This window comes from Castor canadensis, chromosome 15 (genome assembly GCF_047511655.1).
Source record: "Castor canadensis chromosome 15, mCasCan1.hap1v2, whole genome shotgun sequence".
NCBI classification, from domain to species: Eukaryota; Metazoa; Chordata; class Mammalia; order Rodentia; family Castoridae; genus Castor; species Castor canadensis.
Genome location: NC_133400.1, coordinates 98,641,269 through 98,665,720, shown reverse-complemented (window position 1 = coordinate 98,665,720; position 24,452 = coordinate 98,641,269). Strand labels below are relative to the sequence as shown.

General features: G+C 41.5%; 1 protein-coding gene across 5 annotated transcripts in view; it reads left to right on the top strand.

Annotated features, from left to right (window-relative positions):
* Tbce (tubulin folding cofactor E) overlaps positions 1-24,452 on the top strand; it is a 52,982-nt gene that overhangs the window by 6,619 nt on the left and 21,911 nt on the right. For all 5 annotated transcript variants that reach the window (XM_074056830.1, XM_020173351.2, XM_074056831.1 and 2 more), the window contains exons 2-3: positions 61-191; positions 11,501-11,585. In XM_074056830.1, coding sequence (XP_073912931.1) covers positions 92-191; positions 11,501-11,585 — 185 coding nt within the window. In that variant the 5' untranslated portion in view covers positions 61-91. The remainder of the gene's footprint in view (positions 1-60; positions 192-11,500; positions 11,586-24,452) is intronic.

Below are 24,452 nucleotides of genomic sequence, written 5' to 3'. Positions count from 1 at the left end.
TCTTTTAAAAAAATTGTGTGAAATTCTCATCAGTATTGTGATTTTCTTTTTTACCCCTAGATCTTATATTTTGGATTCTGGCTGTTTTAAAATGAGTGACACTTTGACATTAGATGTCATTGGTCGAAGAGTTGAAGTTCACGGAGAACATGCAACCGTGCGTTTTTCTGGCATTCTTCCTCCTGTGGCAGGTAAGGTAGGGTGTGTGTGTGTGTGTGTGTGTGTGTGTGTGTGTGTGTGTGTGTGTGTGTGTGTACACGCATGTGCTTATTTTGCAGTTATTTCTGTAGATTTCTTTTTTTTTGGTGGGACTGAGGTTTGAACTCGGGGCTTCAAGCTTGCAAAGCAGGCATTCTATTGCTTGAACCACATCTCGAGTCCTGTGCTTCTCAGTAGTGCTTTATAACATCAATTTTGAGGAAATTGACAACCAATGTGTAGATACCTCCCAAAGGCAGTAGTTTCATTTGTGTGACAGTATCCTCTATCGTGTATGGTTTTGTTTAATTATGTGCTTATTTAGTGTTTCTATTTTATATATTTTATATTAAGTCACTTAAAATGTCTTCTAAACAAACGTTAAATAGCCAAAATAGTGAATTCTCAACCCCAAAAGTAATTTTTGAAATTCCTTTTGCCTCTTATCCATACGTACATTCATTTAATAGAGTGTAAATTGATACACATGCATTTTTGTTACCTTTTCTCTTTTTTTGGGGGGGGTGTACTTATGTGTTTCTGTAGCATTACTTGACTGGGTTTACCCTCTCCCCCCACCCCCCCACCCCCATATTTGGGCTTGAATTTAGGGCCTTTACCTTGAGCCATTCTGCCGGCCCTTTTTTGTGATGGGTATTTTTGAGATAGGGTCTTGTGAACTGTTTGCTGGGCTGGCTTTAAACTGCAATCCTCCTGATCTCTGCCTCCTGAGTAGCTAGGATTACATACAGGCATGAGCCACCGACGCCTGACTTGTTTTTGTTTTTATCAGACAGGGTCTCACTATATTGAACAAGCTGGCTTATAACATGAGAGCTCAAACAATATTCCAACCCCAGCCACCAGAGGAGCTGGGATTGCAGGAATGTACCACTATGCCCATTTTCCCTTTCTGGACATTAATTTCTAGTTTTTTACTTTTGTAAATAACATTGTGGTAAACTTAGTCATATGTCTTAGTCAATCAACAAATGTTTGAGTATTTTCTATGCATTAGGAACTGGCCTGAGTAGGTACCAGGGAAAGTTAGTGATAAACTTAGACTAGAGGTTTTCATTGTGTGGCCCCTGACTAGCATCAGCATTCATCTGGTTACTTGTTAAACCAGATTCCTGCCCCCCTTCAGACACTCTGGGGTTGGGGCCAGCAATTTGTGTTTAAAGAAGCCGTCCAGGGGTGGACGGCGCTTGTCTAGCATGCACAAGGCCTGTGCTAAGGTTTCCATCCTCAGCACCTAAAACAACCAGAAAGAAGCCTCCAGTAATGCTGATGCACACGGTTTTCATAAGAATTGCTGAGCTAGACAGATGTGACCCTGCCTGCGTGGAGGTCACCATGGAGGTCTTTAAATAGAAATGGAAAGTGGGGAAGGTTCCCCGCCCCCCTGGTTTAACCAGGATTATTTGTAAATAGGAAAAGAAAGTACCATTTAAAGAATAATGGCTGTGTGCCAGGTACTTTCATGTATGCCCTCCTCTTTGTTATTTTTTTTTTTTTTCTTTTTTTGGCAGTACTGGGGTTTGAACTCAGGGCTTCATGCTTACTAGGTAGGGACTCTACCAGTTGAGCCACTCTGCTAGCCCTGCCCTCCTCTTTGAATATTAAAACCCTAAGATACAGATGTTAATCAGTCCTTATCTAGAGATGAGACCAAGTCTCTCGTCTCAAAGCTTCCATATATCAGAGCTGAAATTTTAATCTATGCTTCAGAGCCTGTGTTCTGTCTACTCTGTTGCTTCTCAAGACATGAATCTTCTCAAGTACTAGATAGATATCATAGCCAGATTGCCACATGCAAGTATTGGATCTGTGTGCAGCACTTGAAAATTTCCAGTGCCCAAGTTCTGTGGGAAGCAGAAGTTTAATGTTGAGAAAGCTCATCAGGAAGTACTCATCAGGACCAATACTGGAAGAGAAGGGAAGGCAAGGCAAGGGGAGGAATCAGGATAGGGCAGAGAGAAGGTGGTCTACAATGTATCAACAAAAGTTTTACCTTTCACCTTAAGGGGCTCTGAAGATGGGATGACTCATCAGAGTCTTTTCTAGTTGAAATCACATATACCTATGTGATGATCTGTCATGAGTCTGGTCACCTTAGAAAGGGGAGCAACATGGATTGGTAGAATCAACATAGTAAAAATGTCGATACTCCCCAAAGTAATCTACATGTTTAATGCAATTCCCATCAAAATTCAAATGACATTCATTAAAGAGATTGAAAAATCTGTTAAATTTATATGGAAACACAAGAGGCCACGAATAGCCAAGGCAATACTCAGTCAAAAGAACAATGCAAGAGGTATCACAATACCTGATTTCAAACTATATTACAAAGCAATGCAGCATGGTACTGGCACAAAAACAGACATGAAGACCAGTGGAACAAAATAGAGGATCCAGATAGGAAGCCACACAACTATAAGCAACTTATCTTTGACAAAGGAGCTAAAAATATACGATGGAGAAATAGCAGCCTCTTCAACAAAAACTGCTGGGAAAACTGGTTAGCAGTCTGCAAAAAACTGAAACTAGATCCATGTATGTCACCCTATACCAAGATTAACTCAAAATGGATCAAGGATCTTAATATCAGACCCCAAACTCTTAAGTTGATACAAGAAAGAGTAGGAAATACTCTGGAGTTAGTAGGTATAGGTAAGAACTTTCTCAATGAAACCCCAGCAGCACAGCAACTAAGAGATAGCATAGATAAATGGGACCTCATAAAACTAAAAAGCTTCTGTTCATCAAAAGAAATGGTCTCTAAACTGAAGAGAACACCCACAGAGTGGGAGAAAATATTTGCCAACTATACATCAGACAAAGGACTGATAACCAGAATATATAGGGAACTTAAAAAACTAAATTCTCCCAAAACTAATGAACCAATAAAGAAATGGGCAAGTGAACTAAACAGAACTTTGTCAAAAGAAGAAATTCAAATGGCCAGAAAACACATGAAAAAATGCTCACCATCTCTAGCAATAAAGGAAATGCAAATTAAAACCACGCTAAGATTCCACCTCACCCCTGTTAGAATAGCCATCATCAGCAACACCACCAACAACAGGTGTTGGCGAGGATGCGGGGAAAAAGGAACCCTCTTACACTGTTGGTGGGAATGTAAACTAGTACAACCACTCGGGAAAAGAATTTGGAGGCTACTTAAAAAGCTGGACATCGATCTACCATTTGATCCAGCAATACCACTCTTGGGGATATACCCAAAAGACTGTGACACAGGTTACTCCAGAGGCACCTGCACATCCATGTTTATTGCAGCACTATTCACAATAGCCAAGTTATGGAAACAGCCAAGATGCCCCAGCACTGACGAATGGATTAAGAAAATGTGGTATCTATACACAATGGAATTTTATGCAGCCATGAAGAAGAACGAAATGTTATCATTCGCTGGTAAATGGATGGAATTGGAGAACATCATTCTGAGTGAGGTCAGCCTGGCTCAAAAAACCAAAAATCGTATGTTCTCCCTCATATGTGGACATTAGATCAAGGGCAAGCACAGCAATGGGATTGGACTTTGAGCACATGATAAAATCGAGAGCACACAAGGGAGGGGTGAGGATAGGTAAGACACCTAAAAAACTAGCTAGCATTTGTTGCCCTTAACACAGAGAAACTAAAGCAGATACCTTAAAGCAACTGAGGCCAATAGGAAAAGGGGAACAGGTACTAGAGAAAAGGTTAGATCAAAAAGAATTAGCCTAGAAGGTAACACCCACGCACAGGAAATCAATGTGAGTCAATGCCCTGTATAGCTATCCTTATCTCAACCAGCAAAAACCCTTGTTCCTTCCTATTATTGCTTATACTCTCTCTACAACAAAATTAGAAATAAGGGCAAAATAGTTTCTGCTGGTTATTGAGGGGGTCAGGGGGAGAGGGAGGGGGTGGAGTGGGTGGTAAGGGAGGGGGTGGGAGCGGGGGGGGGGGAGAAATGAACCAAGCCTTGTATGCACATATGAATAATAAAAGAAAAAAAAAAAGAAAGAAAGGGGAGCAACCTAGGGTAAGGTGCTTTCTTTATTGGAGCTGCCCCTTCAGAGGGCAGATAGTTGAGGACCATCTGCAAGAAGCCAGTATACCAGCATCTGGGGGGTAAGTAACTAATTGCTGAAGGCTGGCTGCCACTTCACAAGTATGGTAATACAGATGTAAGCTAGTTAATGGTAGAAGAGCAAATATAATGTATGACAGTTTCTCCATGAATTTTCTCCAAAATTTTTTTTCTGAAAGTGGTAGTTTTGCAAAGAGAGAGCTACTGTGTATTTTCACCTTCTTAATTATCTCACTATTTGGAACATCTGTCCACTACTTTAGTGCAACTGATCACGTTTGGAATTTTTCTGGAGATCTTGGAATGGAATTGGTAGAGACACAGATACATTGAGCAGATTTAGTATTACTCATGGATTTCTTCGCTACATGGAGGGCTGTTTGGACAACTAAATGAATTCATGTGTTTCACTCATGCATCATGGTAGCTATTGTTATAAATAAGCACTTAAAATTGCTTAGAGAATACCACAGTTCTAATGTTTTATAAATTAATACTTGTGGTCAGATATATAATTTCCTGTGATAAGCATCACACTCGGATTCAAAAGTGTGTTACATCTTAAACCTGTTTAGATGGAAGGACAAATGGTCTGCTGGGGGGAAGGAGGTCATAATAATTGTACCCAGAGATGTTGCTAGAACCTATGATTCTGCCGGGTTGTATGGCAAAGAGAATTAGGGGTGTAGATGAAGTTGAGGTTACTGCTCAGCTGATTTTAAGATTGGGAGATTATTCTGGTTCATCCAAGTGGGCCCAGTATAATCACAGGAATCATTAGCAGTAGAAATGGGAGGAAGAAGAGCTATGTCAGGGCTGTAACTGGTTCAGTTGCCATGGCTGGCTTTGAAGACATAGCGGGTCACAAGCCAGGGAGTGTATGTAGCTTCTGAGAACTGGAGCTTTTCTGATGTGATAAGGTGTGAAATGAGTAGTATTTGGAGGCTCCAAAGGTGGACATGGCAGGTGGGCTGCTCATTGTAGGCCTTTTTAGTAGACAGCTGTGTCTCTTGAGGGTTCATTTCATTAAGCAAAATAGATTTCACGAGGATACCCCCCTGTGCTCTTTGTATGTGTATATTCCTATAAAAGGTTTCAAACTCAGAAAAGGAGAGCGTATGGTACAATGAACATCTGTAAATACTTGACATGTCCATTTCACTATTGTTAACATCTTATCATATTTGCTTCATGACTTTTATGCTTAAGCATTTAGAATTACATAAGTAACAGCATTTGATCCCTACATACTTCACTGGGCAGCTCTAAAAACATGCACGGTTTCTTACAAAACAGTATGTACATTTTACACTTAAATTTTGATTGGTACTGTCAAATTGCTGAAGAGAGTTCTATAAATCTGTAAATTTAGATTATTAAAAAACTTTGTTCTAATTAGCATCTCAGTGTAGTCCTTGAAGACTCGTCCCAAAGTGGGAGTATGTATGTCCATTCTTTTTTTTTTGTGGAACTGAGATTTGAACTCAAGCCCTTGGACTTGCTAGGCAAATGCTGTACCACTTGAGCAACCCTATCCATGTCCTATTGTCTTTTTTTTTGGGGGGGGGAGGGGTTTGATCTCAGGGCCTCATGGTTGCAAGTGCTCTTACCACTTGAGCCACTCCACCAGTCCTTTTTTGTGATTTTTTTTTTTTTTCCGAGATAAGCTCTCATGAGCTATTTGCCTAGGGCTGGCTTCAGGCTGCAATTCTCCTGATCTCTGCCCTAGTGCCCACCTCATTGTCCTAAATTATTAAATCATAGATTTTTTTTTTTTGAGGGGAGGGATGGTACTGGACCTTGAAATCATGGCCTCACATTTGCTAGGCAGGCACTCTACCATTTGAGCCACTTCACCAGCCATTTTTTTGGGGTTGGGTATTTTCAAGATAGTCTTGATAACGAAACCTGGAGAAAGATCAGAGCTGGGTGAAAGGACCAAAAACGAGTAAAGCCCTTCCCCTTAGCCTGGACCCCTGCATCCAGCTATCTTGCTAGAAACTGTGAATGGCCTTCGTCCACAGCTATGCTAACATGATATACTGTAACCTTGAAAAGCTAACTGCCAAGTCTGCTTCTGCACTCCCTACTTGCTTGCTGCTGCTTTTCTCAGTATAAAAACCTCAACCACCGTGAGCTCAGGGCCTGCGCCATTTTGGAGATATCCAGGTGCTGGCCAGCTGGTGTAATAAACTTTCCTTTCCTACAACCACCCGGGTTTGAGTCTTATTCTCGCTGGTCAGTCATACTGTCTGTAACGTTTTCTGCAACAGTCTCATGAACTATTTGCCCAGGCTTTGAACCACAAGTCTACTGATCACTGCCTCCTGAGTAGCTAGGATTACAGGTGTGAGCCACTGGTGCCTGGCTCACTTTAAGATTTTTGTAACATTTATTTACCTTTAGGCATTTGGCATTATTTATGTGCTGAGTTCTTACCCACGATAGCTTTTAAGATAATATTTATGGGGGTGTGTGGCTCAAGTGGTAGAAGCTGTGCCTAACAGGTACGAGGCTAAGTTTAAACCTCAGTACTGCCAAAACAAAACATCTGTTGTTTGTACATTTTTGTTATTGTTTGGGACAGGGTCTTACTGTGTAACCCATGCTGGCCTTGAACTCGTGACCCTCTTGCCTCCGCCCTCACCCCCACCCCCCAGTGTTGGGATTATGTGAATCACACCTTTATCTCTTTTTTTCCCACCTTTATCCTTGTACCAGAACAAATATTCTTCTTCCAAACAAATATATGTGAGTATGTGTATTTAAATGTGGCACTGACATGATGTTTTTATGTTTTAGGAGTAAATGGCAGAAATGGCTAACTGGCATTTGCCTAGCATGTGTGCAGTTCAGGTTTTAGCCCCAGAACTTCCTTCCCTTCTCTCCCTCTCTCCCCTCCCCTCCTTTTCCTCCCTCCCTCCCTCCTTCCTTTCTTTCTTTTTTTTTTTTTTTTGCTGGCAATCAAACCCAGGGCCTGAGACATGCTAGGCAAGAACTGTACCACTGAGCCACATTCCCAACCTTGTGGCAATTTTCTCTCTCTCTCTCTCTCTCTCTCTCTCTCTCTCTCTCTCTCTCTCTCTCTCTCTCTCTCTCTCTGTGTGTGTGTGTGTGTGTGTGTGTGTGTGTGTGTGCGCATGTTGGTACTGGGGTTTGAACTCAGGGCTTCTAACTTGCTAGGCAGGTGCTCGACCACCTGAGCCACTCTACCAGCCCCTTGTATAAGCAGTTTGGTAATTTCTAACCTAAAGTTCTGGGTCCAGGATCACCTTTTCTACATTTTATAGATACAAAAACTTTGGTGCTCGGGTGTAACTTGTCAAGACTTTTGAACATGTGAAGTTGTTTTCCGATAGAGAACACCTGCAAGTTAGTGCTGTTTCTGTAGCCCACAGTCCTGCTGAAGTGAGTGAGTGGTCTTCTACATTGCAGGCCTGCTACCAGGGTTCAGTGGATTGTTGTGTGCAATGCACTTAGAGCTCTGCCTTATAGTATGGTCATCTTAAGTATTAGAAATTATTATTGGGTTTTTGTTGTTGTTTTTGGTGGTACTGGGTTTGAACTCAGGACTTCACACTTGCTAGGCAAGTGCTCTACCACCTGAGCCATACTGCCAGCCCTTTTTTGTATTAGGTATTTTCAAGATAGAGACTCTTGAACTGTTTGCCCAGGCTGACCTCAAACCTTGGTCTTGAGTGCTGCCTTCTGAATAGCTAGGATTATAGGCGTGAGCCACCAGTGCCTGCTGTGCCTTCTTTCAGTTAGTAATACTCATTTACATTTCCCTGATGGCTTCCTGGGAACTATTTATTTATTTTTTGGTGGGACTGGTGTTTCACCTCAGGGCTTCACTCTTGCAAAGCAGGCAGTCGAAAAGCAGGTACTCTACTGCTTGAGTCACACCTCCAGCATTTTTGCTCTGGTTATTGGAGATGGGGTCTCACAGATTATTTGGGGTCTTGAACTTTTCGCCCAGATGGCCTTGGCCATCTCGAGGAGGTAGGATTATAAGTGTGAGCCACTGGCACCCTGCTAGCTCATCTATTTTTAATGTTTTTTGTTTGTTTTTGTAGTACCAGGGTTTGAATAGGGGCCTCAGGCTTGCTAGGCAGGTGCTCTACCACTTGAGCCACTCCACAAACCCTATTATGGTTGAATGATATCCCATTGTCCTGGTGGACCACACTTTACCCACTCACTTAGCAGAGGACATCTAGATCGCTTTCCTTCTTGCAGTTGAGTAAAGCTCCTATAAACACCCACATTGTAAATTTTTGTATGGCATAAATTTTCAGTTCAGGTAAATATATGGGAACATGATGCTGGATCATTGGATTGATTAGTTTTAATTCTTGTGATTTAAGTGTATTCACATCTGATTATGGTTGACTTTTCATGTGGCTTGAGTTCAGGGAGATTAGGAAACAAGTCATGTTGACCAGAGTAATTGTGAGACAGCTTTATTTATCATTGCAAATTAAATTTGTGGTTTAGTATTTGCTTAAGTCTTCGTGTTTGGATTTGCTAGACAGGCTGAGGTGAGGGTGGTCTGATCATCCTGGTCTTGCAAAGTTGGGTCCTAACTGTGTGGCAGTCCTGCCAAGCCACCTCCTACATTTGCCCTCTTGTCTGTACCGTCTACTCTATCATTGATGGACAAGCTCCAGCGTACGAGCTTAACCTATTCTGATAGTTCTTCTGAAGAATAGCAGCAATTGTACTTATTTCTTATATAATGGCCCTTATTTGACAAAAAGTTAATTAGGACATAAGAGAATTTGCATGCTAGGCCTGGGTCTGGTCCTTATTTGTAGCGTATTCTGGCAAGGGACCTGTTTTCCCTAAGTTTCAGTTTCTTTAAAATTGAGATCCTTTCTGCCCATCCTTGTTAAATAGAGTTCTTATGAGATGCAGGATAAAGCTAAGCTCCTCAGAGTATTGTGCAAGAATTTTATAGTTGGACTCAACTTCCTTCATCATCAGGGTTTGACCTCTTTTATCACCTTTAATTTTTTTCTCTTGCCCTGTGCTCCCATTCCAGTCTCTGGGTCCTAGCTGTTCTGGATGTTTTGGGATTCCCTAAATGGGTCCTGGATGTTTTGGGATTCCCTAAATGGGTCCTGAGCTCTTATACTCTCCTTTGTCTCAGATAGTTTCCCTGCAACACTTGAAACATTACTGCTTGTCTTACACGCCTTTCCCACATACCCCACCCACAGTACTAAGTGTGCCCCTCCCTGTGCTTCCATAGCACCCGTACTTACGTTTATTATCACATTTCTTTATATATGACCCTGTTTACACATGTGTCCTTGCTGGAACATATGAGATGTTTTAGGGCAAGAGACCACCTAATTCACATTCTATCTAATTAATTTCTGCTCTTTATTATCATCTACTTTATGCTTTCGTGAGTCGAAGTTTTTTGTTTTACCTCCCACCCCTGAACAGTTTGAGACAGGTGATTGTTTTCAGTCTTCATCTAACATGCATTTAAGGCTGTCAGTCTCCTCTAAACACAACTTTTAGCTGCGTTACATTTTGACCATTTGTGTTTCACTCAATTACTGATAATTTGGACTTACCTCTATTATCTTAGTATTTTCTTTCTGTTTATCTTGAGGATGCTCCATTCTTTTTTACCTCTTCATTGAATTATTTTATTTATTTTTCCTCTATTAAAATTGGTACTTACAGTTTTTTTTTTTTATTATTACTTAACGGTTCATCTACAATGTGGGTTGCAATACACAAGTGCATGGAAGCAACACTAGGAATCTCTCTGAATAGCTATCTTTATCTCAAACCAGCAAAAACGCTCTTTCTTATTACCTCTTACGTTTTGTCTTTAACAAAATAGGAGAAAAAGAGGGTGGAATTGGATCTTCCTGGAAGCAGGAGGAGGGGGGACTTGGCAGGGAGGTGGCACAAACAATGTATACACATGTAAGTAAATGTAAAAATGATAAAAGAAGAAAAAAAAGGTTCATCTAGGGGTTAAAGTATTCAGCTCTGGGAGAGACTCATTACTCCCATTTCCTTCAGGAGGAGCAGGAAGTGTTTCTTCCCACTCTTATCCTGTTATGCTAAATTCCTTCCTAATACAAACTTTACTATTTCTTTCACTACAAAAAAACTACTCAGCTGACTTTTTTTTTTTTTAGTTCTGGTGTTCAAACCTCAGGGCCTCCACCTTGAGGCACTCTACCAGCCCTTTTTTATGGAGGATTCTTTTGAGATAGGGTCTCGAGTACTATTTGCCTGGGCTGGCTTTGAACTGTGATCCTCCTGAGTAGCTACGGTTACAGGTGTGAGCCACGGTGCCTGGCTCAGCTCTGACTTGTGGGAGGGGGGAGCTGGTGCTGGGGTTTGAACTCGGCCTTGCACTTGCTAGACAAGGGTTCTGCCAGTTGATGCAGCTCTGACTTACAAACCCTTAATAAAAGTGAGTGATTCTTACCAACTCTTTTAGGACTCATGCAAAGACCTGCAAGCATCAGCTCCCTTTAGCTGCATTTACCCCCTTTCTGCTCATGTTGGATTATAATTTATGTGTGCTTCAAACCCAAAGACCTGATACTATTGTTATATTATATTAGCAGTACAATTTAGATTTGCCCATATATTTACTCTTTACTTGCCCCTTTTAGCCAAGGGGTCTTTTTTTTTTTTTTTTTTGTAGGCTACCTCTATTGGTTTTTCTTTGCTGAGATTATCTTTTTTTTAACCTTCATTCTTTTCTTTTGGATAATTTTTTGTTGTGTTATATGTTTGTAGCATTAGATTTGCCATTTTAACCATTTTTAATTTGAAATTCCGAGTTGTGATCAGACACACATAACAAAACTTAGCCATGTGAACTATCTTTTATGTACCTCATCGAGTGTGGAATCATGTAGTATTTGTCCTTTTATTGTGGTTTACGTCACTTAGCATAATGTCTTCAAGGTTCATCCATATTTAGCATGCTTAATAATTTTAGCTGTTTTGCGTTCTGCTGTTGTACCTTTTGTTGGCTTTTTGACCCCCTACATGCTGTTGTGTTTGCTGATTGAAATTCTGAGTGTAAGATGAACTTGTCTGTCCACAGACATACCCTCCTGTTCCAGTGCTACCTGTGTGATATGGTTTCCATTGCAGGAAAATGGAGCAACTTCTGTGGTCTTTGTGACTCATGTGTTTTTCTTGTTCTACTAGGACTCTGGTTAGGAGTAGAGTGGGACAATCCCAAGAGAGGCAAGCATGATGGCAGCCACGAAGGGACTGTGTATTTTAAATGCAGGTAATTTTTCCTTATGGATTGGCATGGTCATTGGTCAAGTGGAATAGGAGGATGAAGAGGAAGAAGCTTTGGTGGCTCATGGGGTAGTTAGGAGGTAGAATTTGGGGAAGTGTTAAAAAAAAAAAGCACTTGATTTGTGGTTTAACCACTGCTCTTTGTAGATTCTTTTCCTCCTCTTTTTTTTTTTTTTTAAGTTTTAACTCTTAACCCTACAAGTGAAGTTGCTTTCTTTGTCCATTTTTGGGCTTTTTTGTTGACAGTTTTTTAAAATATATGAATGTGAACTTTTTAAAAGTTATTATTAACACCACTTATTGAGTAATAGTAGAGAAACTGCCAAGACATTTTATAAGAAGGAATTAATTAATTACACAAAAAACTAGAGTATCTGAATAGTGGAATACTGAGCCACAATTAAAAAAAAAAAAGAATTATATGTTCTATTGTGTGTCAGTAAGAAACCGCATGCATCTCTGAGAAGGCTGTTGGGAGCATCTAGGCAGAGCCTGTCTTTTAAACTTGGATTGTTTTTTGTTTTCCTTAGCTTTCAGCTGTCTGCAAAGGATCTCTCACTATTAAGCCGTTTTTCCTTAAGGGTGGTGCAGAGAACACAGTGCTGTCTTGGAAACAAAGAGCCTCTCAACAACACACACACACACACACACACACTCTCTCTCTCTCTCTCTCTCTCTCTCTCTCTCTCACTCATTTTTGCTCATGCTGGGAATGGAACCCAAGGCATTGCATATGCTAGGCAAGTGTTCTACCACTAAGCTACACCCTAGCCTGCCTTTTAACAATCTTCATGAAGTTGGTCTGGGGCATGGCTCACATGGCAGAGCAGAGCACTGACTGCAATCCCTTGTACCCGAAAAGCAAACTAACAAACAGCAACAATAGCAAGAAGCAGTCTTTATGATTCTGACCAAGACCACATTTTCTACTGCCTAAGATGAAGGTCAGAATTAGAAAATTGCAAACATTGCTTGGCCTACCATTTTGTAGTGTAGAAAGTCAGGATGGAAGGAGAGTCACCATGTTCTTTCTGGGGCACTATGGTGGCAAAGGGGTAGGACCATTTAGCTCTGCATCTGCTGAGTCAATGGAGGATTAAGGGACAAGCTTATTTGTTTAGGGGGTGTGGAAATAAAAATTTCTTATCTAGACCCACAGATTCTTACCTACACTGTAACTGTACAAACCCTTTTTTGTTTGGAGCCTGCCCCAACCCATCTCCCTTTTCAGACTTTTCCAAATTGTCCATGACTGCCTGGTCCTTAGTGGTTACTAGCTACTGAGGTATTCTCAGTCTCTGTAACTCAGAGCAGGAAAGTCAAGTTTCCTCCAGAGGCAGGGCTTCCCTGAAGCATTGAGGGAGGCCTTGGTTTAGGGCATGGCTCAGTATTACTGTTTCCCCGTCACCATCTTCCTTTGAGCTTACTCTTCTCGCCTTGCCATGTCTGCTCATATGGTCATGCCTGATGTGCAAATGGAGTAAGAATTGTGTTAGGAATTATTTTCCTTTTTGAATGGGTGTTTGGTTGGTTTAAAATTTTATATATCGGTAGGTAATGTTTTATATGAGTTCATCTCGGTATTTATGAGGCAGCACACACAGGAGCCTTGGGACAGAAGTGGAAAAGAGCCACTGCTCTAGAGTATAGGACTTTAACTTGTCCTTTAGTGTTGTCCTCCCATATCATGAATTTGAACATGACTTCAACCAGTGCAGACGGTACTAATGTCTTAGAATAGCAAAGTGAGGCAGAACAGATCACAACATATGTACTAGTTTAGATGTCTTACTAATAGGGCATAGACACTGCCTCTCTATTTTCATTGTTCCTTTTCTTTTTTTTTTTCCCCCCCCTTACTGCTCTTTTAAGAAATTCTTTGGAGTCTTTGGTATTTCAGTTTTTACTTAGCCTGTCATAATAAGAAAATATCAGTCTGAGCTGGGCCCCAGTGACTCGAGCCTATAATCCTAGCTGCTTAGGAGGCAAAGATCAGGAGGACTGAGGTTCCAAGCCAGCCCAGTCAAATAATTTGCAAGACCCTATCATGAAAAACCCTTTACAAAAATAGGGCTGGTGGAGTGGCTCAAGGTGAAAGTCCTGAGTTCAAGCCCCAGTACCACAAAAAAAAAAAAAAAAGTCTGCCAAAGTATTTTGCTGCAGTAAACATTTTAAAAAATGTTTCATAGTTGTTATTTTAATGGCACTAATTCAATTTAAAATTGTCACATCATGAATTTTTATGCTTGTGAAATAGACAGGTGGCAAAATGGTAGGCTATTTCTTGCTTTTTTTTTTTGTTTGCCATGCTGGGGATTAAACCCAGTGCTCACTGGGCAAACACTCTACCACTTAAGCCATGCCCCTAGCCCTTTTGTTTTTATTTTGTTTTTGAGATAGGGTCTCACTTTGTAGGTTGCCCTCAAACTCTAAATTCTCTTGTCTGTGCCTCCCGAGTAGCTGGGATTACAGGTGTTTACCACTACATCCAGCTGAGTATATGTGTTTTAAATAAGCAAAATCTGAGTGAAACATTGCTATGTTATAGCAGAATTAGGACACTTAAGTTTGTCTTACTGTTAAGTGACTGGTAGTGTGTTTACACACAAAACAGTGCAGCTATGTGCTTTGACATGAAAATCTTACAAAAGTTAGTTTACTGTCATTTCTCTCTCAGCAGAGTCTGTCAGGAAGCATTGAGTGGGATGTTTGGAGAACTTGGCTTCCTGAGCCTCCCCAGCTTTTCAGGCTGGAGGGATAGTATGCTACTGTTCAGGCTTGAGGTTTGTTACTGTGACTTAATTTGTGAATAGGTAATACAGTTTTCAAGGCCTGGTCACTGTATTCTTCCTCCCAACCAGGTCAGCTCATGTTGTTCTCTTGCAAGGAGCTAATTCTGCTTCAGCAGAGATCAGCAAGTGGAATATAGAAAGGGCTTTTACTCGGGAGAAACAGTTTCGTAATTGTCACAGCATTTCTGTTTCATCACATGTTCCTTACTCCAATTCTTTGAGGTACTTGTGGTAGATATTAATCTCTTGCACTGAGAACCAGTTGAAGTAGTGGTTGTGGGCTAGCAGTGTGGCTCAGGTAGAAGAGTGCCTGCCTAGCAAGCACAAGGCTCTAAGTTAAACCCCCTGTACTGCAAAAAAAAAAAAAAAAAAAAAAAGTAGGGAGTGCAACATGAAAAGCTAGAGTTGAGTTAAAGTCTAGGCTCTCAACTTCTCTTCATTGTAGGTCTCTAAAAACAGGGTAGACTGTTTTTGTTTTTTTTTTAAATAGAATCATTGGTGTGTCACTGTCAAGAGGACTAGGAAATAAACCAGCTCCCCTGCTAAGGCCCCTCAGACATGAGTTTTGATGATATCTTGCCACTGTTCAAGTTGCTCCCTGATGTCCTTTTCTCTTCTATAGCCTTCAGTAAACATGGCAGTCTCCCAAGCTATGGTTCTCAGAATTAATACTTGTACCACTGTCAGTGGGTCATAGCTCATAGGTTTGTCTCAGTTGGTGGCCATGCAATAGCATCAGCATCTCCTAGATCTCTTCACCTCCTGTCTTTGGGAGTGAGTGGTTCAAGTGTGTGATTCACCCTGAAGTCCTCTCTGCCTTGTCCCTAGACCCTAAGGTGATTTCCAGTTTTCTTCTGCCAACTTAAACTTCAGAGCCTGCTTTAAGCAGAACTGTTTGGGTCAGTACTCCACCCACCTAGTTTTTAGTTCAAAGATTGTGGCTCCAAGCAGTGCTGTTATTTCTCTTCTGGTGAAAAATACATACTAAAATATGTGACTTTTCTTTAGCACCTGGATGTGGAAACTAACGTTAATAGTTGGCATCAGAGAGCACAGACCATTCCAGGCTGTGTTCACATACTGGACACCTTAGGAAGTAAAGCCCTTTAGCCTTTCTTGCTGTTTACCTTTGGAAACTAGTGAATGTGCTGTCAAGACATGCTTTTCAGTCTCTTCCCACTGTTAAACTTGGTGTGTTTGTAGAGGAGCTGCATAAGCAACAGTTCATCCATTTATATTAATTTGTGTTCATAGGTGATCTTGGAGTCTGCCAACATTGGGAGTGTGGCTTTACTTGACCAATTTCAAATTAAGTTTTGTTCATGTGGAAAATGGGTAGTTGAAGCCGACTGCTACTAGCTGAACACCACCTGTGCACAAAGGATGTTCTTGATGTAGATTTTGGAGTTTTCATCTTCCAAAGTTGCATGATCATTTAAAACTTCCAGGAGTCTGAGGAGTACTTTGCCTTTGGACAGTCCACAAATATACATTTAAAACAGAATATGAATAAATATTTTAATGTGCTCCTTTGGGGGAAAACAAGAAAAAAGAAGTAAAACCCTTGATATATTGATCCTGTGTGATTCACAGGTGGTGGTCAAGTGTTTTGAGATTCTTCAGTGAGCACTAATGGACCAGGGAGAAGTATGCTGGAGAAGTATGTGTTAAGTATTAGAAGAGAGCCTGGTGCCAGTGCTTATGACTGTAATCCTAGCTACTTGGGAGGCAGAGATCATGAAGGATTGAGGCTTGAAGCCAGGCCAGGCAAACAGGTTGAGAGACCCTATCTCTAAAACACCCAACACAAAACAGGACTGGTGTAGTGGCTCCAGTGGTAAGAGTACCTGCCTAGCAAGTGTGTGAGACCCTGAGTTCAAACCCTAGTGCCACCAAAAAACCAAAATAAAAAACAGTGTTAGAAGAACTTTAAAAATCACTAAGTATAATGATCACTTGGAGGCAGCACCCATGTGCTCAGGCAGCTGAAGATAGCTGTGTTTTGTTTCTGGAAGCCTCCCCTGAGTCCACACAGAGTCGTAATTGTGTCACTCAAAAGGAGTCTGCAGCCAGAGATAACTGTACCTTTTTCTCACGGGAAGACATGACCAAGTCAGGCCCTTCGACAGTAGAGCCCTGGGCACAGGAAGGCAAAGATATTTCCTCCCATGTTGGATGTTAGTTACGCAGTCTTGCTGGAAAGGCTGAAGATGCTTATGACATATAAGACGTGCTTATCAAGACCAGTGACACTTACGAGAAACTCCCCAGAGACCCAGACATCTTCCAGCATCCTCATCCAGAGCCCCGCGGGAGGAAGCTTCCTATGTATGAGAGTTTGACAATCTGTTGGGGACTCTACCTTTGAGTCCTAGTGCCAGGCTCAGCAAATACAAATCTCAAATGCATAGTGAAACTTGGATTTCAGATCTGCACTAGAAAATGATACGCTTTTTATCTGCAATTTGGATTTAATTGGGTCTGCTGAATTTTTTCTGGCAGCCTCACTGGGGATGTAGAGCATGTTGAATCTTGGGAATAGGTTTCACGATCAATTCCTGTTTCCATGAGGGCTTCAGTCAGGGCACTGATGCCGTAGCAGTTTCTGCGGTCTGTGGGCAGAGGAGGAAGACCCCTGAACGAGCTGATGCTTGGGAGATGAACATCTACGCATTCTCCTTCCCACCAAGTACTGTTCTGCTTAGAATTCGGAATCCATTTGGGGGCGGAGGTGTCTAAGTCATTGCAGTTTATTTCTTGGAGCTTTATTATGATGGATGCCCATTCCCTCCCTCACTCCTTCCTCCCTTCCCTGGTCTTGAATTCAGGGCCTTGCTTGAACCACGCACCCAGCTAATGTATTAGTTTTTTTGGGGGGAGGTAGGACTGGACTTTGAACCCAGAACCTCATGCTTGCAAAGCACGTGCTCTACTCCTTGAGCCACATGTCCAATCCATTTTGCTCTGGTTATTTTGGAGATGGAATCTCAGAACTAGTTACCCACGATCCTCCTGATCTCAGCCTCCCAAGTAGCTAGGATTACAGGGATGAGCCACCTGCACCCGGCCCCAGTGTACTAGCTTTTTAAAATTGAGCTCTCAGGGTGTTTTTTTGTTTGATTTTTGTTTTGTTATTTTTTTCTTCCTATTTCTAGTTCCAGTATTTTATTTTTGTAGGTGTTTTACATGTAGGATCTTGTCTAATGCCTATGATAGGACAAAAATACTATCATATTTTTTAAATGAAGCTCCTACTTCAAGAAACCTAGCTCATATTCTAGTTTTTTTGTGAAATGTGCTCTAGACCATGATGGTTTTTTGTTTTGCTTTTGTGTGTGTGTGTGTGTGCGCTCTGAATCCTTTTGGTAGGCATAAAGTGATAGTTTAAAATCAGGCAGTGAACTATATTGCATAACAAATGAACTTTATTACATTGAAATGTAGTAATCAAAATAGTTTAAAAAATTCATATATAGCTGGACGCTGGTGGTTCTTGCCTGTAATCCTAGCTACTCGGGAGGCAGAGATCAGGAGGATCTGGGTTTGAAGATAGCCAGGGCAAATAGTTTTCGAGATTCTATCTTGAAAAAAACCTGTCACAAAAAAGGGCTGGTGGAGTGGCTCAAGGTGTAGGCCCTGAGGTCAAGCCCCAGTTCTGCAGAAAAGAAAAAAGAAATCATGTACATGTATTTCTTTTTGTGGTGCAGGAGCTTGAACCCAAGGCCTTGTGTTTGCTAGGCAAGTGTTTTACCACAGAGCTACATCCCCAAACCTTTAATGTATGTTTCTTCATTAAGTAACATTACATAAGAAGATCTACCAATTCTAAAGTTTGAAGTGGTCATGGGAATAAGCAATATTTTGATGTCTTCAAAAAGCATGAAACAATATAAAATTGCCCTTTTCTGTTGATGATGGAGTATTGTAAATACTATTGTGATTTGTTGCTGGGGATTTATGATTAAAGAAAATACTGAATTTTGGTTAGGGATTAGTGAAAATAAGTCTGTCCCTTCTCTCCAAATCTGTTTCAGTTAGCCATGACAAATTCCTCAAAACTTGATGGTTTAAAATGACCATTTCACTGCTCATGATTCTTTGTCTCAGATTTCAGCAGTACTCAGGGGTTACCTCATCTGTGTTCCAAGTGATGTTGGTGGGAGGAGCCAACGTGGGCTGCGTGACTGGGGATGTAGTGGCTGCTGACCAGAAGGCCTTGGGTCTCCTCTCAATGGGGTCAGTCTTTCTTTGTACTCAGGGCATTTCCTCACAGTTTAGCTGAGCTTCTGTACACAGTGTCTGCTTCTAGGAGGCTCAAATGGAAACTGCAGGCTTCTTGAGGCTTCTCCCTCCCTGCTGGTAAATCAAGTCACTGAGCCAGTCCACATCTGAGAGGAGGGCGCATAGACTCCACCTTTGATGGGAACAGGTGACAAAATTGTATTGCCAAATACATGCAGACTAGGGGCCATCTCAGGAAAGTTTACCTCAGTCCACCATCTGGTCACAATTCACATCCTTACCCTGTGTAAGACCACTCACTTCTGCCTTCCAAAGGCTTGTTCCTTTTTGCACTGCTAAAAGTCCAGGGAACATCATCTGAATTGGGTCCAGGTGCAGATGAGGCTCTTTAGATTCAGGGCCTCAGGAGGAGTACCTCACTTCTGACTATGAAGTAAAAAGCAGTCTGCCCTATCTTAGTCTGTGTTGTTCACTGTGCTGAGGAGGGAACCCAGGGCCTCATGCATGGTAGGCAGGAGTTCTACCACTGAGCTGCACTCTTAGCCTTTAGTCTATTTTGTGTTGCTATAACAAAATACCTGAGACTGGTTGACATAAGGAGCTAGTTGAGTGCTGGTGGCGCATGCCTGTAATCCTAGCTACTTGGGAGGCAGAGATCAGGAGGATCACAGTTTGAGGCCAGCCCAGGCAAATAGTTTGAGAGACACTATCTTGAAAATACCCAACACAAAACAGGACTGGTGGGTGGAGTGGCTGAAGTGGTAGAGTATCTACCTAGCAAGTGTGAGGCCCTGAGTTCAAGCCCTACTACTGCCAAAAAAAAAAAGTTTATTTTGGTTCACAGTTCTGGAGGTGGAGTACAAAAGCATGTCGCTCCAGCATTTGCTTGGGTTGTGGTGAGGGCTCCCTGCTACTTATATCATGGTGGAGCAGTACAGAAGGGAAGCAGGCTTGTGGAGGAGTGAGGGAAGCAGAGGGCAAGGGAAAGGAAGAGATAGAGAGGCGTATCACTTCCACTTTATGACAGTCCGAACTCCCTTTAGGATTACTAACCCATTCCTGGGGGGGCTACATTAATCCCTTAGTAAGGGTGTAGACCCATGCCCTGATTACCACTTTTTTTTATAATTCAATTTTTCTGTTTTATTGAGGTATGATTGGCAAATAAGATTGTATATATTCACAGAGTACAACATATTTTGATATATGTAGAAATTGTGAAAGGATTACCTTGATCAAGCTAATTAATATTATCACCTCATATAGATAACATTTGTTTTGTATAATGAGAACATTTGAGATCTACTCTCCTGCCAAATATTATAATTAAGTATTTTTAAGTAGAGTTAACGTAATGTGCGCTAAAACTCCAGAACTGATGTGCCTTGTAGAACTTCTTCCCATTACCCCACTCCAAACCACCATTCTCTCTGCTTCTGGAAGCACAGCCTTTTTGGGTTATACATGTAAATGAGATCATGCAATATTTTTTCTTTCTGTGTCTGGTTATTTCACTTAGCATAATGCTGTGCAGTTTCATCTATATTGTCACAGGGAAGCATTTCTTTCTTTTGAAGGCTGGGTAATACTATATTGCACACGTGTATCATGTCTTCTTTATCCAGCCACCCCTCAGTGAGCACGTAAGTTGTTTCCACATCTTAGGTATTGTCAGTAATGACCATCAGTGCAGATAACTCTTTTAGAGTTGCTATTTATCTGAAAGTTCTACTTTTTACTTTTTTGAGGAGCCTCCATACTATTTCCATAATAGGAATTTACATTCTCCACAGTGTATAAGGATTGGTGAGGTGATTATTTCTTTGTTTTTGAAGAAGGAACAAATGAATAAGGAACTATTTTAATTATTATTATCTGTGACATAGAAATTGAACCTGAATCTGTTTCTATTTTAGTTTTCCTGGATTGATTGTGTTAAACTGCAGCTAACTATTCTCTTCATGTTATAAAAACAAAACTCCCAGAATCTCAGGATTAGTCTCCCATCCAAGTACTAACCAGGCCCGAGCCTGCTTAGCTTCCGAGATCAGACGAGATTGGGCGCGTTCAGAGTGGTATGGCCGTAGACAGGATTATAGTCAATAGGATAGAATAAGCTATTTTATGTGCTCAGCTATGCCCAAGAAGATATTTTGAAAAGCATATTATTACAGAGTTTGAGATTAGTCCATTGGAATCCCCTAAGCCTTTCTTTCACTACACAGGTAACTAGCAGGTCCAGAGGTACAATCATTCATTTCAAACTGTGAATTTAGAGCAGAAATCTAGTACATTTATTTCATCAGCACAAGCAACTTGGGAATATTTCATATTCAAATACACTGAAGTGAAGATATTTAGAGCCCAAAGCTGTCTGAGTCCCATTATCCCTTGAAAACAGTCTATATTCCTTTGAATATAGCTTTCCTCAGCTCCTGTCCTCCATGACTCCGCAAAGTTTGAAATTAATAAGTTCAGGACTACCTCTTACAGAAGAGACTTAGCAACCACCACTCAAGTTAGCTTCACTTACTGTTCTTTAAAAAGTGTGACTATCTTGTATATTACTTAGAGAGTAAAACCTCAACCTGAAACATGTGAGGAGGGGGCTGAGGTTGTCCTAGCTGAGGGTCACGTATGCTCTGCTGGCCCTGTAGCCTAAAAGGGGCAGGGGCAGAGTTGAATGTGCTGTTTATTTGAACCAAACCTAGGTATAAGTTTATTTGCCTGTACTTGCTATTTCTTCTGAAATTAAAGACTAAAATTTCTTGGTAATTAAAACTGTTTGCATATTTAGATTCTATTATGCTATCATACAAAGGCATGTAATTCTGTTTTTCATTAGTACAAATTAGTTGTACGGGAGGGTTTGTTGTGACATCTCCACATATGTGTACAACATACCCTATTTGGTTCACTTCCTCCATTATTCTTCCTCTTGCCATTCTTAAAACGGCTTCAACAAATTTCAGTGCTGTGCATTCATATATGTATAGAAATACGCCAACTGTATTCACCCTCCTTTACCCTCCTCCTCCTCCCGTCAATACCTTCCCTTAGCATGACCTGTTTACATTTCTGTCCTTCATTTTTTAAGTGTCTGTTTATTGTTCAGTGGGGGTTTCACCTTGGTATTTTACCTATAAATATATTGTTGATTACCACTTTTGTTGTTTTTATTTTTTAAAGATGGCCTCACTGTGTAGCCCAGGCTGGCTTCAAACTCACTATCCTCCGCCCGAACCTCTTGAGTACTGGGATTACAGAAATGTTACACAATTCCTCCCTAATTACCACTTAAAGGTCCCACCACTTCTTAATACCATTGAGGACCAAGCCTCAACATGCGTTTTGGCAGGGACAAAGCATATCCTTTGCCTGCTCACCCTATGTGGAGCGATGAATCAGGGACAGAATGAGTGCAATAGACATTGCTAATCAAAGAGCAAGAAGAGCAGGGCAGTCACTGATCTGTAGGGTTCTGGAGTCCAGCCTGCACCTGTTGCCAGTTTTCCCTTACTGTGAGGCATGGTGGACCCTTGTTGAGGGTCTGTCTCTGCACATCTTTCCTCCTTCACAGGAGCCCTGCAGGATTCTGTCACAACTGAGATGCTTGCAATGTGGAGTGCAGCAGGTCTTTCCCTGGGTGCTGCTCCCACAGTACTCTCCACCAACATGGGTTTTACTTGTGTCACGAGGTTTAAAGATAGGAAACCCATCAACTAATGATGCCTCGTCTTGAAGTTTTTAATCTTTTTGTCTTGCTCCTCCCCATTTAAGCCTGTGGTTTGAAGCAATTCAGATTGGTTGTATCTACCATGGATAGTCAGCCAGTGTGAATGCAGATGGCCAGTTCCATGGTGGGAGATGTCCAGACCTTACCCCTTCCTTCATCCAAGCTGGGCAGTGTTCATGGAGGCTAAGCTTGCCTAATGTGGCAGGCTCTTTTGGGGGAGGGCGGAGGTGAGTATTGTGGATGGCCCCCAACTGTGCCTGCCAGTCCTTCTTCCCATCCTTAGTTACACTCACTGCGTCTCCTGTGAAGATGTGGTCTTTTCCTTTTCTTGAATGTAGAACAGCCCACAACTTGTTCTGACAAGTGGCAGCAGCGATGTTGTATCAGTTTGGGGATATTAAATCATGGTAGAGATTATTACTAAAAACTGCTATAAAATCTGAATAAAAATTGTGGCAAAATAGTCTGTATTTCTGTACAATTCTTCCCACAGTCTCTTATTTAAGCTTTTAGAATATATTTAAGTGATCATTTAAGAGAGTTGGTGTATAGTTTGCCACCCACATATACGTTAACTTCTGTGGTGTCCTTATCCAGTCTTTGTCCATATGTAGGTATGACTCATTTGTCACTGTGTCTTGTACAGTTTGTGATCCATTTTAAAGATAAGAACAGGGCTGGAGGTGCAGCTCAAGAGGTAGAGTGCCTGCTTTGCAAGCGTGAAGCCCTGAGTTCAAACTCCAGCCCTGCCCTCTGCCCCCCAAATTCAAACAATATTCAAGCAATTTTTTATAAGTAGAATTTTCAGTTGACTACACCTGTCCGGCTTACTTAGTAGTGCCTCTCTGCCTGGTCATTTTTATGATTTCCAGCATTCCTCGCTTACAAATAAGTGATACACAAATTCTCAGGGCTATGATTACCTAGTCATAGACAAATCCAACTTTGCAGTCTTGGAGATTTTGTGGTTTTCCTATATTTTTTGCCAGTTTTGTAGAAAACAGTTTCATTATTTAAAATGTATTTCTTAACCAGGCACCAATGGCTCACCCCTGTGGCTTAAACCTGTAATCCTAGCTACTCAGGAGGCAGAGATCAGGAGGATCACGGTTCAAAGCCAGCCAGGGGAAATAATTCCTGAGACCCTATCTCAAAAAGAACCCTTCACAAAAAAAAAGAGCTGGTGGAGTAGCTCAAGGTGTAGGCCCTGAGTTCAAACCCCAGTGGAGGGAACTTTTTTTTTTTTCCTCCCTCCCTCGTTGGAGTGAATTTTTTCTCTTGCTCCTGGTTATTACTTAACCTAACTGGCTTAACTGGGGGAGACTAGAGATTCAGAAAAGACAGAAAGTGGAGTCAGGTGTGTTGGGGGCTGGGGTGGAGATGCCTAACCCTCACTGCTTCTTTTCTCTATCTTTATTCTTTAAGGCCTACTCCTTGCAGTACTTTAAAACCTTGCTTCTAAAGTCGTCTTTAAAACCTTGCTTAAAAATAGTTTCTGCTGGGTATTGAGGGGGCAGAATGGGTGGTAAGGGGGGGGGGGCAGGGGGGAAAAATGACCCAAGCCTTGTATGTACATATGAATAATAAAAAAAAATAAACTAAAAATAAAACCTTGCTTAAAACCTCTTTCCTTAGGCTTGCACTGTCCCATGTTTTCTCTTAGCTTATCTTTGGCTTAATTGCTCTTAAAGTCTTTTGCCCTCTGGCTTGTACTTTTCTTTAGCATTCTCTCTTTATCTTTCCTAAAGCCTCTGTGCTCAGACTTTCAAAGTCTCGGTCGTCTGTCTTGCACTGTCCCATGCTCTCTTTGGCTTTGCTTTTCTAAGGCCTCTGTTAGAGTTCTCTGTGCAGACTTTCTCTCAACCCGTCTTTAGCCATTCTTTTCCCTTCAGCAATGTCCCTGCAATTCTTTTCCCTCCAGTAATTCTTTTCCCTTCCAAAAGCTTCCCACACCAAAAAGCCCAAAGCTAAAGCCCAAAGTGAAAGCCAAAGGCAAAAAGCAAAAGCCCCAGCCCTCCTTCAGGGCCTTTTATACCCAGAGGCAAACAGGGTGGAGCAGAGGCTCTCAGGGAGGGTGTGACAT